This window comes from Lithobates pipiens, unplaced genomic scaffold (assembly GCF_037356315.1).
Source record: "Lithobates pipiens isolate NorthernLeopardFrog02 unplaced genomic scaffold, aLitPip1_a1.2 Scaffold_8, whole genome shotgun sequence".
NCBI lineage: Eukaryota > Metazoa > Chordata > Amphibia > Anura > Ranidae > Lithobates > Lithobates pipiens.
The window spans coordinates 538333641-538349800 of record NW_027507903.1 but is presented as its reverse complement, the minus strand read 5'-3'; the positions used below and the strand labels follow the sequence as shown (position 1 = coordinate 538349800).

Here is a 16160-nt window from a genome sequence, read left to right as displayed (position 1 = left end):
TTCCCAGCTGCGCAACCTTCTTTCTCTCCATCACCACTGGAGTTCAGAAAAACTGAGATCTAAAAAGAGGCTGATAATAAAGTGAAACCAGTAGTTTATGAAAAAAACTTGACAATTCTTTATGATATACAGTGTTTTCGCAAAAATGTCAGCCAATTAGAGTTTACATCTTGTTCAATGTGATCTAGAGCATGGCATCACAGGCATTTTTTGAGTTCCTTCTACCGATGCTGTTATTGTAACAACTAAAGTGCAGTTAATCTCTGTTAATTTTGGTTTATAATGTTCATATACCAGTACTGAACACTAAGAGAACAAAGTATACTCCTGGTTGGTTACCCTCATCTTGGAGCTGGACAGAAGACTTACCGTGTAGGATAGTCAGTGGCATACTGTATCTTCTGGGTCATCGAACCATCATTACAGCCTGCACTGGAACAAACGCCATTGATTCCATCTACGCTGGAGAAGTTGTAACCAGGAGTTGTGACAAAGTACGTGGGCACTCCAACTTCAAAATACTCATTGAGAGCTTTGAAATAATCCACCATATAGGAATCCTAGAAAAAGGTAATTAAGGCATTCAGTATAAAATAGGATGTACAAATAAGGATCTGAGCTTTTCTTAGGCAGGACAAGGCAACAGATTAACTTAACCCTTCCCGGGTGCTTACAATTACCCTTCTCTTGTGTCTCACACCTCATTTAAGACTACCCTGCAACAAAGCAATAAATATTTTTCCACAGAATTTGTACAGTCTTGAGCAGCTGCATGCCCTTGTTTAGGTGGGCAACCAGGGGGCAGTAAAACTCTGGCTCAACTGCCTGTTTTTACCTCCCACTGACTGCATGTCTAAATGTGCCCTAAGACACTTCAGTACATTTACTGAAGGTGAAAACATCAACAAAACACTTCAACTCTCAGCATTGGTCATAGTCTCAGTAGGGAACCCTAATTATTGCAATGTCATCAGGATATAATAGAAGGATTCATATAACACTATGACCATAAAGATGCACATTTTTTGCATGTTATATAGGTTTTATATGCACATGGGGCTTTAAGTGAGGCATAATACAAAGTCATAAAATATAAATTTATTGTACAAGGATTTGACACATACAGTAAACATAAAAGATGTTTGGCATATCAAATGTATAATGTACATCAAGCTGGTATATTTTCAAGGACATGCTTTAAATAACCAAGATGATTGCAATATGGGAGAGGAATGCATCTTGTAACTTGACCCATTTTGTGAATACTTTCACTTCTTTATGAGTCGAAGCCTCCAACAACAGAACTCCAAAACATAACAAAACATAACATAAAACCAGGAACTTTATAAAACATAGCATCTCCAAATGGTGACCGCGGCTCAGTGTCTGATACAGGAGTAGTGGAAGGTAACCAAGACACCCAATGGGAAAACCAATGAGATGGCACAAGAAAGTTCATGGCTGTGGTAAAATAATACAAAAATACCAAAAACCAACCTAGTGTTCACAAAAGTGAGTGATGATTCTCCAACCAAACAGATCATGATCTCAAAGGAAAAGAAGATCATGATCTGTTTGGTTGGAGAATCATCTCTGGTTTTTGGTACTTCCACTACTCCCGTATCAGACACTGAGCAGCGGTTGCCATTTGGAGGCGCTATGTTGTATCAAGTTCCACCAGCTGGTTTTATAGAGCTCTGTTGTTGGAGACATCTACTCCTAAAGAAATTAAAGTATTCACAAAACACTTTGAGTTACAAGATGCATTCCTCTCCCATATTTCAGTCATCTTGGTTATGTAAAACATGTACTTGAAAATATACCAACTTGATGTACATTATATATTGTTATGTGTAACCCATTGTAACCCATTGGCTTGATATGCCAAACATCTTTTATGTCTACTTTATACATTTATGTGTCAAATCCTTGTACAATAAATTGATATTTTATGACTTTTGTATCATGCATCACTTAAGATCTTATGGGCGAATATTGGTTGTGTGTATGGAATTTGGCAGATATTTATGGACAACAATCTCCTTGTTCCCTCATGTCATAAATAAGCCACATGGTTCTAGTTTTATTCACATTGAAGAAATGTCACCAAGAAGAAAAAATATTATTAAGTAATAGGTACCAGAGGTACAGACAGCTCCTGATTTAGACCCACACGAGAATACATCATAAAGTACGTCCCACAGCAGAACAGAAAGATGAACACCACCATCTGAGGAGACAAGAGACATTAAGGAGACGCTTTAGCCAAAAAAGTCAAAATATGGGAAACTATTGGCTGATGTTAAAATTCTTATTTGTATCATCATCCACATGATATACAGTATACTTAAAGTGGAACTAAATTCCCCCGTGTTTTTTTTTTTTTTTACTTCACTTGCCTATATTGCTGGTTTATCTTGCAAATACATACGCACCCGCACAGCAAATGCAGCATTGTCCTACTGTGAATCTCTGTTTGGGTAACATAACAAAGGTCCTGTGCCGGCATCTTGGTTGTCTTCAGCTGGCGGCCTCTTCCATGTGATGTGCCAGGCCAGCCCTCTGACTGTTCTGTGTCCCTGGTTCTGCAGCCACCTGGGAGGATGTGAATATCCCAGAGAATGTGAGATGTGAGTATTCCAGGAGGATGCAGGACTAGGGACACATCATTTTGGCCTAGTCCAGAAAGGTGGTGGGGAAAGACAGCCACAACAAAGATTAAAAAAAATGATACAAACACATTTGTGATTGCAGAGGGAGGAGGGTGTAAAAAAAGCAAACTCAATTTTTAGAGGTAGAGTGTGACAGAACCGCTTGGCACCCGATTAGATTCTTCTTCCAATAACAGGGCAAGGAATGACTGCTTATTGAAACTCAGACACATATTTTATACACCACAGGAGGAGAGTTCCCTCCTGATCATATTACCCTAACAATACAAACTTTAAACAGGAATATAATTAACATAGCTATAGGACAGCCAACATACACATAATGCTAATCCACTTCTAGCAACTAATAGTTGACAGTGATTTAATTAACCCATAAGCTAAGCAACATAAACATGTAACCTTCCACACTGGTTCAATAAGGTATAGTGATCACAATATTAATCACTTGTTTATAAGATGAGCTGACTGACAGAAACATTAGGTGACTTATTTATAACAATAAACAATGAGAAAAAGACACATAGGAGGCACACTATCGGAGACACCTAGTTACAATAAGCATATTATAGCAGGAGACCCCAGACAGGTGGCTTTGATATTAACATCTGCTATGAGTCTCACAGTGTGAAACAGTCATTGCTGGTTTGGGCCTAGAGACTTCAAATATGTATATGGGTCCTCCAGTTCCCAGAGCCTGTGTGTTTTGGAGAGACATGGACTTGAATCCAAGGTAACAATACTCCAAGGGTCCCCCAGGCACACACCTCCCAAAGAGTAGTGCTCCCTTAAAAGCCAGGGCCCATAGTTAATAGGCAAGATGCTAGCCTGCAGTCCCCTCCAAAAGCCTCTGTCCATGTTGAGACTGTCACATAGAGTTCTCCTTTAACCACTTAAGCCCCGGACCATTTGGCTGGCCAAAGACGAGGGCACTTTTTGCGATTTGACACTGTATCGCTTTAACTGACAATTGCGTGGTTGTGCAACGTGGCTCCCAAACAAAATTGATGTCCTTTTTTTCCCACAAATAGAGCTTTCTTTTGGTGGTATTTGATCACCTTTGCGGTTTTTATTTTTTGCACTATAAATAAAAAATAGCAACAGCTTTGAAAAAAAAGCATTATATTTTACTTTTTGCTATGATAAATATTCCCCAAAAATATATAAAAAAAAACATTTTTTTTCCTCAGTTTAGGCCGATATGTATTTTTTTACATATTTTTGGTATAAAAAAAAAATCGCAATAAGCGATTATTGATTGGTTTGCGCAAAATTTATAGCGTCTACAAAATAGGGGATAGTTTATGGCATTTTTATTAATAATTTTTGTTTTACTAGTAATGGCAGCGATCAGAAATTTTTATAGTGACTGTGACATTATGGCGGACAGATTGGACACTTTTGGAGTGATTTTGGGACCATTCACATTTATACAGCGATCCATGCAATTAAAAATACACTGATTACTGTGTAAATGTGACTGGCAGTGAAGGGGTTAACCACTAGGTGGCACTGTAGGGGTTAAGTGTGTCCTATGGATTGATTCTAACTGTGGGGGGGGGGGGGCTGTGTGTGACAGGACACTGATCACTGCTCCTGATTACAGGGAGCTGTGATCAGTGTCAGTGTCAGTAGGCAGAATGGGAAAATGCTTGTTTATATTAGCATTTTTAGGTACACCAACCCTTCTGGCAAACACCAGAGTGCCCAAATGAACCATTTAGACCAAACTTTCTAAGCAAAGGGCCAGTTTACTGTCCTTCAGACTTTAAGGCGTCGAACTGTAGCTATTGAGAGCACAATATGTCCCAGCATTAGTGGGAGTACACAATCCCCCATCATTGGTGTCATTGAGAGGAATTATACCCCATCATTGTTGTCATTGGGCCCCATCGCTGGTGTCATTGGGCCCCATTGTTGTTGCCACTGGGAAGAATTGTGCCCTATTTTTTATGTCATTGTAGGAGCTGTGCCCAAATGTTGATGTCATTGGTAGGAATTGTGCCCTATTGTTGGTGTCATTGGAAATAATCGTGGCCCATTGTTGGTGTCATTGGAAGGAATTGTGCCCCATTGTTGGTGGCATTGGGAGGAACCGTGCCCCATTGTTGGTGGCATTGGGAGGAACCGTGCCCCATTGTTGGTGTCATTGGAAGGAATTTTCCCCATTGTTGAGGTCATTGGGAGGGAGTGTGCTCTTCATCAGTGAATAAAATAGTGCCCCAAGGGCTAAAAAAAAGCAAGCAAAGAACCATATCCAGCCCCGGGCCGCAGTTTGGAGACCACTGGTTTAGACCCTTGACTATTTTTTCTTAGAACAAGATCCCATCTATGAGCCTGTAATTATTTGTTTAGGAGTCTCATTTCTGCTCCTTGACGCATGTATAGATGTTGCCTGAATTGTGTGTTCTGTTTAAATACATACCCTTCTCAAAACCAGTGAATACATAAATATAAGACTAGATTCAAATCACAGAAAGTACAGGCATACCCCACTTTTAAGTACACAATGGGGTTTATTTACTAAAGCTGGAAAGTGCAAAATCAGGCTCACTTCTGCATAGAAACCAATGAGCTTCTAACCCCAGCTTGTTCAATTAAGCTTTGGTAAGAAAACCTGGAAACAAATTGGTTTCTATACAGAAGTGAGCCTGATTTTGCACTTTCCAGCTTTAGTAAATAAACCCCCATTGTGTACTTAAAAGTGAGGTATGCCTGTAATAGTTTGTGCCGATTGCAAGGCAACACAGTTAAAATAGCTTGTGATCCTATGATTAATAGATAGATCCATGTGCAATTGAAAATATAATAGGCAGATAATACAAATTTTATGTAAGAATATATAAGAGATAATGGATCTATGGGAAGATCTACTCACCACTATAACTCGGCTGAAGGGGTTCAGTAAGAGGGGGCAATACACCTTCTGCATGAACCACACCAACCACCCTTCAGATTTCTTGTTCGGCTTCTCACTCTTGCTCTTGATACAACAACAAATGTCAAATCTTGAGCTCTGAAGAACAAACAAACATGGATCAGGTTTGCTCTGTGGTCAGACCTCAGATGACAGGGGAACATAATGTGAAAATATTTCTAGGTAGAGGATCCGGAAGAAATATTCTCCAACCCACCCACAGACCCAAGAACCTAACTTTACCTCCTGTCGTTTCATGTCCATAGACACAAGAGCTACAAACATGGAGATCTGAAGCAGGAAATCAAACAGGATAGCCAGGGCCGCATTCAGTGCAAATGTACGAACAGCAGGCATCTGTGTGAGTGCACCTAGGGCAAGGACAGACACACATTAGAAATAAAGTTTTACTGTAACTTGCTTATTGTATGTACAGCAATCATTGTGGTTTATAAATATTAAAGCTGAACTCTGGTCACAAAAACTCTTATTTAAATATACTCCTCAATAACTACAAAGGATATAAAACCACTTTGTGTCTAATTCAGATATTGCCATGTAAAAGTGGCCGTGACATCAATATGCTGTGCATAGTCTGTGCAAAGAGCATAGTTGTGGGAGGGACCCAACTGCTCCACCCACTACAGGCCGTCTGCAGAAAACTACAGGAGGAGGCGGAGACAAGACCAATCAACTTGCACAGACTTAGAGAGCAGCAGTGACTGGTCTTTATTACAGAAAGCTCCTGCAGAGAGGTAAAGTTTCACACTGCATCACTGCACAGATATAGAAGGAATACACAAAGAACACCAAAATTCGAGTCAGAATACACATGCCTCTTGTATTTAGACAATATTTGTTTATCTCAGGGTTTGGCTTTAAAGTGGCACTAAACAATATCTTCATTCTCCAAAAATAATACATACACAACCACTACTTAATGGCCCTGTATTCTATTTTTGTTCACATTTTTTCTTACTATTTATCTGCTTGTAGTGAGCAGTGCATGTTAGTTGGGCTCTATGCACACTACACATCCCATAGTTCATAGTCTCTAGCCCATCTCAGGAGCTATCAAAGAGGTCTATGGTTCTCCATATAAGTGGGGACCATGGAGAACAAACATAGCCATCCTCTGGGAGGAAGTAAAAAAAAAAAAAAACTGAAACAGAAATTTGGAAATTCAGTAGAGGCTGAGAGAAATAGAAGGTACATTTTCAAGAATACGTGCTTGAATTGAATTTTTTAATGTCACCTTAATAAATAGGCCTATTTAACTAAGAAAATGATATGTGCATGTTTATTTTGCTGTGTGAGAGGGAGACGTGTGCTTTGGTACATGATACAGTGCTGTGGACCTTTCCGGTAAATATTTGCCAATGGGGACTTTGTTTGAAGTTCACCTGTTGCCTACATAGAGATACTTAATGATGTCATTCAGTCCAACTGAGTTGGGATTCTTTTACAAATATTGTTTTGTTACCTAATATGGCTATTTTCACTGTGTGTTCGCAGAACATTATTTATGGAACTGAGATTTTGGCACCCATTCTTCTATATTAGGCTAAAAATAATAGGGATCATTTGTAGTTATTCTTAGGGTTAGGGAGTGTTTTTTAGGTGATAGTTTAAAGCCTGGTACATACACTGGGTTGAACAAAAAACAAACCTGACAGCTCCAGTCGGAATCACTGTACTAACAGTCCGATGTTAGTACATTGATCTCCCCTGCTGAGCCCTGCTAGAACACTCTAGTCAGTGCTCTTTGCCATTGGCTGAAAGCACTGATAGGGAGTTAGTCAGCTGCTGTCTTTCCAGCATGCTCACCCGACAGAAGCTGGCTTCTGTGAGACCAATTGACATGCACAGGGGCCGAATGTCGGACGTTTTTTTATTAAACCTGCCAATGTCTCCCAACATTCAGCTTGTATGTACTAGACATTAGAAAAGGGGGAGGGATAAGGTTACGTGTTATGCCGCGTACACACGACTGGACTTTCCGACGGACTTGGTTCGGCGGACAATCTGACGGACTTTGCAGCTGAGGCCTGCCGGACTTTCAAACGAACTGACTTGGGGACACGCGACACACGATCACTCCAAAAGTCCGATAGATTCAAACGTGATGACGTAGAATAAGGAAGTTTATAGCCAGTAGCTAATAGCTAAAGCGTCTAGCTATCCATCGGACTAGCACACAGACGACTGTTTTTTCGACCGGACTCGAGCCCATCGGAAAGATTTGAAGCATTTCTAGGTCCGCCGGACTTTTGGGAAGAAAAAGTCAGCTGGAGGCCACACACGATCGAATTGTCCGACGGATTCCAGCCGGCCGGACCAAGTCCGTCGAAAAGTCCGGTCATATGTACGCGGCATAATGCCGCGTACACACGAGCGGATTGTATGGCGTACTTAGTCCGTCATACAATCCGACGGACAATCCATCGTACTTTCCACTGAACGGACTTGACCACACACGGATACACAAACAGTCCGTCGAAAGCTTGCGCGATGACGTGTACAGCACGTACGACGGGACTAGAAATAGGAAGTCCAAGACACAGCAAAGCACCCTTCCGTCGTGTAAATCCTTTCTGGGCATGCGCCATTCTTAGTCCGTCGAACTAGCATACTGACGACCGTATTGTCCGCTGAAACCAAAGTACGACGGACAGAATTTCGAAAAAAACGAAATTCTTAGTACTCCGGACTGCACGCTGAAAAAGTCAGCTGAAGCCCACACACGAGCGGATTGTCCGCTGAAATGTGTTTCGACGGACTAAGTACGCCATACAATCCGCTCGTGTGTACGCGGCATTAGGCTTACTTAGATGTTAGAGAGATAATTTAAAGGGTTAGGTCTATCCCGATGGTATAGGGATCCCTCCACACAAAATGTTCCCGTCAACTCCAGCCTCCTGCTGGCATTGTGGCTCGGCTATAGGGACCTATCTACATGTCTGGTGGGAATTCAATAGGATACGCCATTTCTGGACTCAGGTATTTAAATGCCATAATAAAGTTTATGAGGACTCTTTATTGCCCTCCTCAATACTCCCCGGGTCTAAAACATCAAAGAAACTGAGACTTCTCTGCTTTTTTCTGTCTTCAGCACGACAGCTCATTCCATTATACTGGAAGACAACCACCACACCTCCCCTATCACAATGGGTCTCGACCATGAACGATACAAGGTGTTGTGGTCCATCTGGCTCTGCTTATCCTCTGCAGATACCCTCACGACTATGCTTGGACCCCAACAGGGTCATCCCAGTACATAACTTAAATACAGGGAGGGTGGAGGTGACAATCCCTAGGTGCCTTACCCTCTGCCTTCTATCTAACTCTTCCCACAAGTGTCTCTCCAGCAGTTCTCTCTCTCGCCTATGACCCCTCTTTCTATCTTTTTGTTCTCCTTACACTCACCCTTACTTGAGTTTCTTTTCTTCTTCCCTTTTTCCTCTCATTTGATTTGGTCTCCCCTTTTTAATTTTTTTTCTTCTTCGTTATATTTTTATATAGTTTTATCGTGAACAACACGAGACGGTCCCTCACAGCAGATGACAGCTGACACCGCTTGTAATATGTTATTTGCTCGTAAGAGTCAAGCTATGAGCTATAGCCATCGAGCTGACTCATTATCCTTATTCGTTATTGGCTGTCACTCAGATGTAATTTTAATGTTTTTCTTTGTGAAACTTGTGAATTTGACAATAAGCACATTTTCAACAATAAAGGGTTAGGTCAAGTACTAAAGTGACACAAAACCTTGGTTTGAAAAAAATATATAATAAATGGACCAGGACTTTCCCTCAGCTCAGCTAAGGTCAGGTTCACATATGTGCGGCCGCAGTTTCATGCATGGGGTCTAGTGTGTTTCTGTTAACCGGTTCATGTGCGATTCAGGTCCGAATTTTAGCCTGAATTTGCATCTGAACCAGACCCAAAAATGCACAGGACCCTTTTGCAATCCACACCACGGCCGTCTCAGACCTGTGCGAACTGGCTCCATTGAGAGCCAGTCACACTCGCATGTCATGCAAATTGGATGCGGTGAAAACTGCATCCAATTTGCACATATGTGAACCCAGCCTAAAAGAGTCTTGGAGAATAATCAAAGCTGCAATGTATCAGGAAATGATGCTCAGGACTTTGTATATATCCCCACAATGATCTTACCCCATGAGCCTAAGCCCTTCTTCTGGTTACCCGAAATGTGGTCTTTTCAGATGCAGATTTATTCCATGCCTTAAATGGCCTTGTAAAAATCTTGGCCAAGATTTTTAAGCTTTTGTTTTTATGGTTAAAGGAATAATAAAGTATTGTTTTTATAACATTTGGTAAGACCAATTTCGATGGGCTTTGTTTTGAATTTTGTAAAAGATCATGGGGGTTGTAGTCAAAGCCAGAATTCTTAGGTCCCTTTCACACGGGGCGGATCCGCTGGACAGACTCCACTAGCTCAGTGGGGGATTGCTCAGTTGATCCCCACTGAGCAGGCGGATGACAGGTCTGTCTCCACTCAGTGTGCAGGGACGGACCTGACAGGCAGATCCGAGCAGGTCGATCGTGAGAAAGGGGCCTTATTGTAATGTTTGCAGTGGCTGTTTCACAAAGCTGAGGTATTACCTAGGAAAAAACACAAGGACTCAGATAGACTGCACAGCAACATGCTGGGGGCCACATTGCCGAGGACCCTCCCAATCTGATCCTCCCGGCGTTCTCCCTCCTTCCTCTCATCACGCTGAAAGAGGAGAAAATATGGGAAAAAAAGTGAAAGGTATGAAAAGAGATAATAAATATGCCAGAATTGTTCTGAATTGAGTGCATTAATTTCTACACCAACATTTAAAACATTAGTTCATCTTTGTGATGGTGAGGATGAGCAGTAACAGCTGTGAGGGTCTTAGCAATATCCTAGCAACTAGTCAGGATGGGAGGACGCCACCTCTGGGAGTTTTTCAGCCAGGCTTCATGAGATACATAAATGGCCCACAACTACAGCAAGGGCACTATTCAACTTTGGGCAGAGCTGCACAGTGTGTTTTTATCTAGAGGTGTCCCTTACCTGCATAGGCAGTCTTGTTTTGGTAAAGCTGAACTGACTCTTTCATTTATTTAACACATTAGTCAAAAGATGCCTTAATAATGTTATAATATTTAAAAACATACAATTTTCAGTTGCATTTAAAAAAATATATATTGTTGACAGCAATATTTTACAGTTCAGTAAACATTCATATCAAGTGTTTATTTTTGTTTGTAACCCCATTGGAGAGATTGGTGCTCCCCTCCAGCCCCTCAGACACCAGCACAAGATATGGGGGTGCAGGCATCCCCAATAAAGAATGGCAAAATATTGTCAGGCGTTCTAACTCTTCCCCACGCTTCTAAAAAAGTGCATTTGTTTTTGTCCGTATAACCTTTAGAGACCTTTCCTATCGCTTCCTGTCCTCATGTAGATATACTGTAAATACTCTGGTATGTTCCTGACACTCCTGAAACAAGGAAGCCATTTTGATCAGTGGTGAACTGTCTTCAACACTGCAGAACAGTTCTAGTTAAGCTTGGGTTCACACTATAGCGATGCGATTCCAGTGACGGTTCCCGCATTAAACATCTCTCCCGTAGGCAGTTCACACTGCCCTCTGTGAGCCTCTGCGGATGTCAATACAATGTTAATGAATGGTTCACAGATCGCAGTGTGAACTGTGGATTCAGATAGGAATCAGATTGTATGGGTGTGAACATACATGAAATCAAATTCCAGTGCAGTGCGCCTTTTCTGTGCGAATCCAATGCGAGTTCAGCCATACAACTCTATTGCCATGTACACACAATCGGAATTTCCGACGGGAATTTTTCGATGCGAGCTTGTTGTCAGAAAGTCCGACCGTGTGTATGCTCTATCGAACATTTGCTGTCGGAATTTCTGCACACAAATGTTTTTAGAGCAGGTTCTCAAATTTTCCAACAATAAAACTTGTCGGAAAGTCCGATTGTGTGTACACAAGTCCATCGCACACAATTTCACGCATGCTCTGAATCATGCAGAAGGCTATCGAACTGGCTATTGATCTTCCTTTTTCTCGTCTTGTCGTGCGTGTTGTACGTCACCGCGTTCTTGACGTTCGGAATTTTCAACAACATTTGTGTGACCTTGTGTATGCAAGACAAGTTTGAGCCAACATCCTTCAGAAAAAAATCCATGGTTTTGTTGTCGGAAAATCTGATCGTGTGTACAGGGCATTAGGCTGTATTTGCATTGCACAGACATTGCATGTGATCGGCACAGCAATGTAGGTGCGAATCACATGTGATGTCTGTGCTTGCATGTGTGTGAACCCAGGCTAAATGTCATTAAATACTACTAGCATTGATAGAATGTAGATAATGGAAAAAGTGGAGGTGTTCTGCTGCTATTGCAACTAGTCTATTTACCATTTTTCATCATAGTTGGTTGTTTAGAAGCATATTTGTACCTGTAGCTCCAGAACAAAAATGAAGATGTTGTCTGCTCCAACTGCCAGAACCAGGAAGGGCACAACCTCAACAATGATCAGCGAAGATGGTATACCCAGGTAGCAAAAAAAACCCATTGATGAGAATACAGCTCCAAGGACAACCAGGATTCCTCCAAGGCCCAGAGTCACTTTAGAATCCACCTAATGGAAGAGAAATAATCGTTTAAAATTATATGACACTCACAATCTAGATGGTTTATGAAAAAAAGTTGGTTAGGATGTTTGATGGTGTTACCCAATTCCCATTTTTGATGGAGGATCTAATTCAATGTTTTTATGAGTTGCTTCCTGTGTCTTGATGATTTCCATTCACAAAACAAATATTAAAAATATCAGCTCATTCCTTTTTTTTGTTTAGCAAAGTAAAGGAATACAATTTTGTCCTCCATTTACATTTTGCTACAGTTTTTGCAAGTAAAGGTTCTTTGTCAAGCTCGGTGGGCAGTCAAACTTGAGATACTGGTTTTATACATAGCAAGGGGTAGATGGACATTTTACATTTTGTACTGCCTTTTTGCTAAAAAATAAATAAATAAATAAAGGAGCTAATATTTTACTATATTTGAAGTCCTTAGTGGTCGTATACTTCTGTGGAAGTATGGTTGGTCTGCATGGCTATGTTATATGGTTATGGTGGTTACAGTGAGTTCAGTTATAATATATGTGATTTGGCAGCACAAGCGGTGCAATTGTTGCACTTGCAGTAAATGTGGCTTTAGTGCATATGGGATATTTTAATGCAGGGAATAAAATTATTGCAAGAGGTTTGACTTCATCACATCTGCCACCATTGAGGCAAGAACTGTGAACAAATGTTGTTATATTTGTAGTATGGATGTTGTCAGGAGACTATTTGAAACATTCAATTTGCAGGGAACAATATTGCAGTACACGAGGAGTGCTTGTCACGAGCCAATGATATAAACAAATCTGATTTAAAAAAAAGATGCAACTGTAGTAAATATTACCAGCACTCTCCGGAAGCTACTGTACTCCCCCAAGGCAAGTGTTATATATATGAAGATCACCAGATAGCTGATGGCAAATATAGGAATATCTTCTGTGGTGGTTCGGCTGATCTCATCCTCCAGTGATCGCTGTTAAAAAATCAAAGCACAAAGGTTTGCATTTCTATACAGCATGGAAGGTAGAGATTAAAAAGAAACAGAGAAGGAATACAGTCAGATACAGACCACAGAGTGGACTAGATCTGGAGGAGATACAAAGTATTCTGATAGGACCAAAAGAACGTGTGAATGGTCATGTTATGGCACCACTTACCTCTGCCATAAAAGCTAAGATCAAGTTACTCTTAGGGTCCTTCTGATACTCTTTCAATACTCTCAGGAACTCCTTCTCCCAAAGCATCACATACTCAAACCGAGGGTCGGATCGGACATAATTGTTTAGTGAAATGGTCAGAATCAGACCTTGTGATTCTGAGTATTGATTGTCTGCAGGACAAAGAATTATTGTTAGGAAACGAGTATTATTAAAAAAAAGGTCATTCTATGATGCTCTCTTATGGTCAATTTATTGGAGTCGACAATATTTCATAAATATTTGGCTTTTATTGCAGAAATAAATAGTGTACCCAGATGAGGCTGAATAGGAAACAATCTTTAGGTGTATATTTTACACTAGGCCTTACATGATAGAAACCAGTTATTGACCAAATGGTCTTTTTCCTTATGTTCTCTCTGGAACTGTGGAAATTGTGTACATAGTGTGCATAGAGTGTAGGGTAAAATATTCGTAATATAATGCATCTTTTTAGTGTGCTTACTGGGATCATCAAAAAAACATGTAGAACTGATTGTTTTAATAATGATCTGTTGCTGATCAGTACAATCAGAACAGAATAACCAGAGGTTAGACTAGTTCTGAATGATAAGGAATATCGCCAGCAATATAACAAACATAAATCCATATAAATGTAGAATAGTGATGATCAGTAAAGCTCAACACCTGTCACTATTTTTTCAAATATTTTTTTGAATAGAGGTGGGGAATTTTTAGAACTTTGTGGGGTCTTTTTTTTTTTGGTCCATGTTCCCTCTGGGGAGATAAGACCTCTCTTTTCCAGTCTACTTGTCACCATTTTAGGAAGTGAGGAAGAATCTCGGTGACAGGACATCAATGAAACATGAAGTGAAGGGAAATCTCAGAAAGACATCAAAGGACACAAATAGCAATATAAACATTCTGACAAATAAAACGAATCTTTAAAATAATGGACTGCAAGTTTTTTCTCTTCTTAACCGGGTTGCATTTATATAGTGTCAAAACTAAATTTCCCATATTGTTCAGTAGTGACAGACTGCCTAAGATTTGACAGCTCTTTAAAAGTTAAAAGATAAAGTGTATTGTGAGGTGTTGGTACATAAAAAGAAGTTATTACCATCATAGCCACCCACAGCGAGGAACGGGAAGACAGGAGCACCATAATCAGCCATACAACTCAGCTCTAAATCTGTGACATCTTTAAAAGACAGCGGGGAACTGTAAAGAAAGTTCAACATAAAAGAAAAAGCTGAAATCAGAATTTGCTTTGTACTAATGTTTGACCCTGAGGCCTTCATTTAATATACTTATATATACTTAACTTATGGAGAGTTAACATTTAACGGACACTCTACTGCTAACACCCACTAGCTTATTTTTTTTTTTTTATAATTTCATATTCTTTATTCATTTTCAACATTCTTTTACATAATAAAAGCAAGAAGCACATTCTCTATAGCACGTGTAACACTTATTACACCTTTACAAATACAGTGATACTATAGTGAGTAATAAAACCTTTAGAAAACGTTCCTATCCATGATGTGTCAATAATTCTTCTATCTAACCCCTCTTTTTTCACTCATTGCTCAGATATTCCTCCTTCCCCTCCTACTTCCTCTCTCTCTACCCAACTTCCTCCTCTCCCATGCCTCATTCTGGATATCTCATTCTATCCAGCCAGGGTTTCCACATCTTTTTAAATTCTTTAAAATTTCCTCTCCTCAAATATAACACCCTCTCCTTCCATATTGTCTCCATAATTACTAACTGCCAGTCCGCTACAGAGGGGGCATTTTTTGCTTGCCACCTTTGAGCTAACAATTTTCTTGCCTGAAACAGACATCTCAGTATTGCCTTATTTGTATGTCGCGATCTTCCTATTGCTTCACCCAGGCCCAGCACACATATCCTGGGATCCCCCTTGATCGCTACACCAAATGTTTCATTCAAGATGATAACAATCTCTGACCAGTAGCGAAACAATTTTGGGCATCGCCAGAACATGTGTGCCAGGTCTCCAGACTCTTGACATCTAGGGCATTTGTCATCTGCTCTGCGTCCAAAACTAAACAGTCTTTTTGGTGTATAATAGGCTCTGTGTAGCAGCATTAAGTGTGACATCTTCTGGGCAGGCGAGACTGAAACTGAATAACCATCCTCCAGTATTTTCCTCCACTGTTCGTCCGTAAATATTCCCAACTCCTCCTCCCATTTCCTTCTACATTTAAACCTTTCTGGGCTTCCTATACTTCCTTCACATATGACTGGATATACATCCGCTATGAATCCTTTTGTCCTTACTGGGGCACTTAATCTGCTAAAAATAGGGGAGTTATTCCACACGGGACCTTGCCTATTAAATTGTTTCCCTAGAGCGTGTCTAATTTGAAGGTATTTATAAAATGATTGTTTTGATATATCAAACTCTGATCTTAAAGCACTAAATGTTTTTAATATTTTCCCTGTGTATAACTGGGCCAACTTATCTATCCCTTTAACTTCCCATTCTTTATATACCCCTATATCTTCCATTTCCTGCAGGTTCCGGTTATCCCACAAAGGGGTGTACTGAGTTAAGCCCCCCAGGCCCTTAATCGCCTTAACTGCCTTCCACACCTTCACTACTAATTTTATTGTAGGTATTTTTTTTTTGGGAAATGAATTTGCCTCCAGAGCTTCTACCATATTCTTATGGGGTGTCTCCATTAGTATTAGGGCCCTGTTAGTTCCCCCACCCATCTCTTCACTCATTTCCAAGTGTTG

At 40.4% G+C, this 16160-nt stretch overlaps 1 protein-coding gene across 1 annotated transcript in view; it reads right to left on the bottom strand.

Moving 5' to 3' along the window:
* The window catches only part of NPC1L1 (NPC1 like intracellular cholesterol transporter 1), a 67511-nt gene that overhangs the window by 35295 nt on the left and 16056 nt on the right, over positions 1-16160 (bottom strand). The window contains exons 4-12 of the mRNA XM_077469672.1: positions 14512-14612; positions 13392-13564; positions 13079-13207; positions 12069-12251; positions 10216-10330; positions 5830-5957; positions 5548-5685; positions 2141-2230; positions 370-560 (exon numbers count right to left, since the gene is read on the bottom strand). Coding sequence (XP_077325798.1) covers positions 370-560; positions 2141-2230; positions 5548-5685; positions 5830-5957; positions 10216-10330; positions 12069-12251; positions 13079-13207; positions 13392-13564; positions 14512-14612 — 1248 coding nt within the window. The remainder of the gene's footprint in view (positions 1-369; positions 561-2140; positions 2231-5547; positions 5686-5829; positions 5958-10215; positions 10331-12068; positions 12252-13078; positions 13208-13391; positions 13565-14511; positions 14613-16160) is intronic.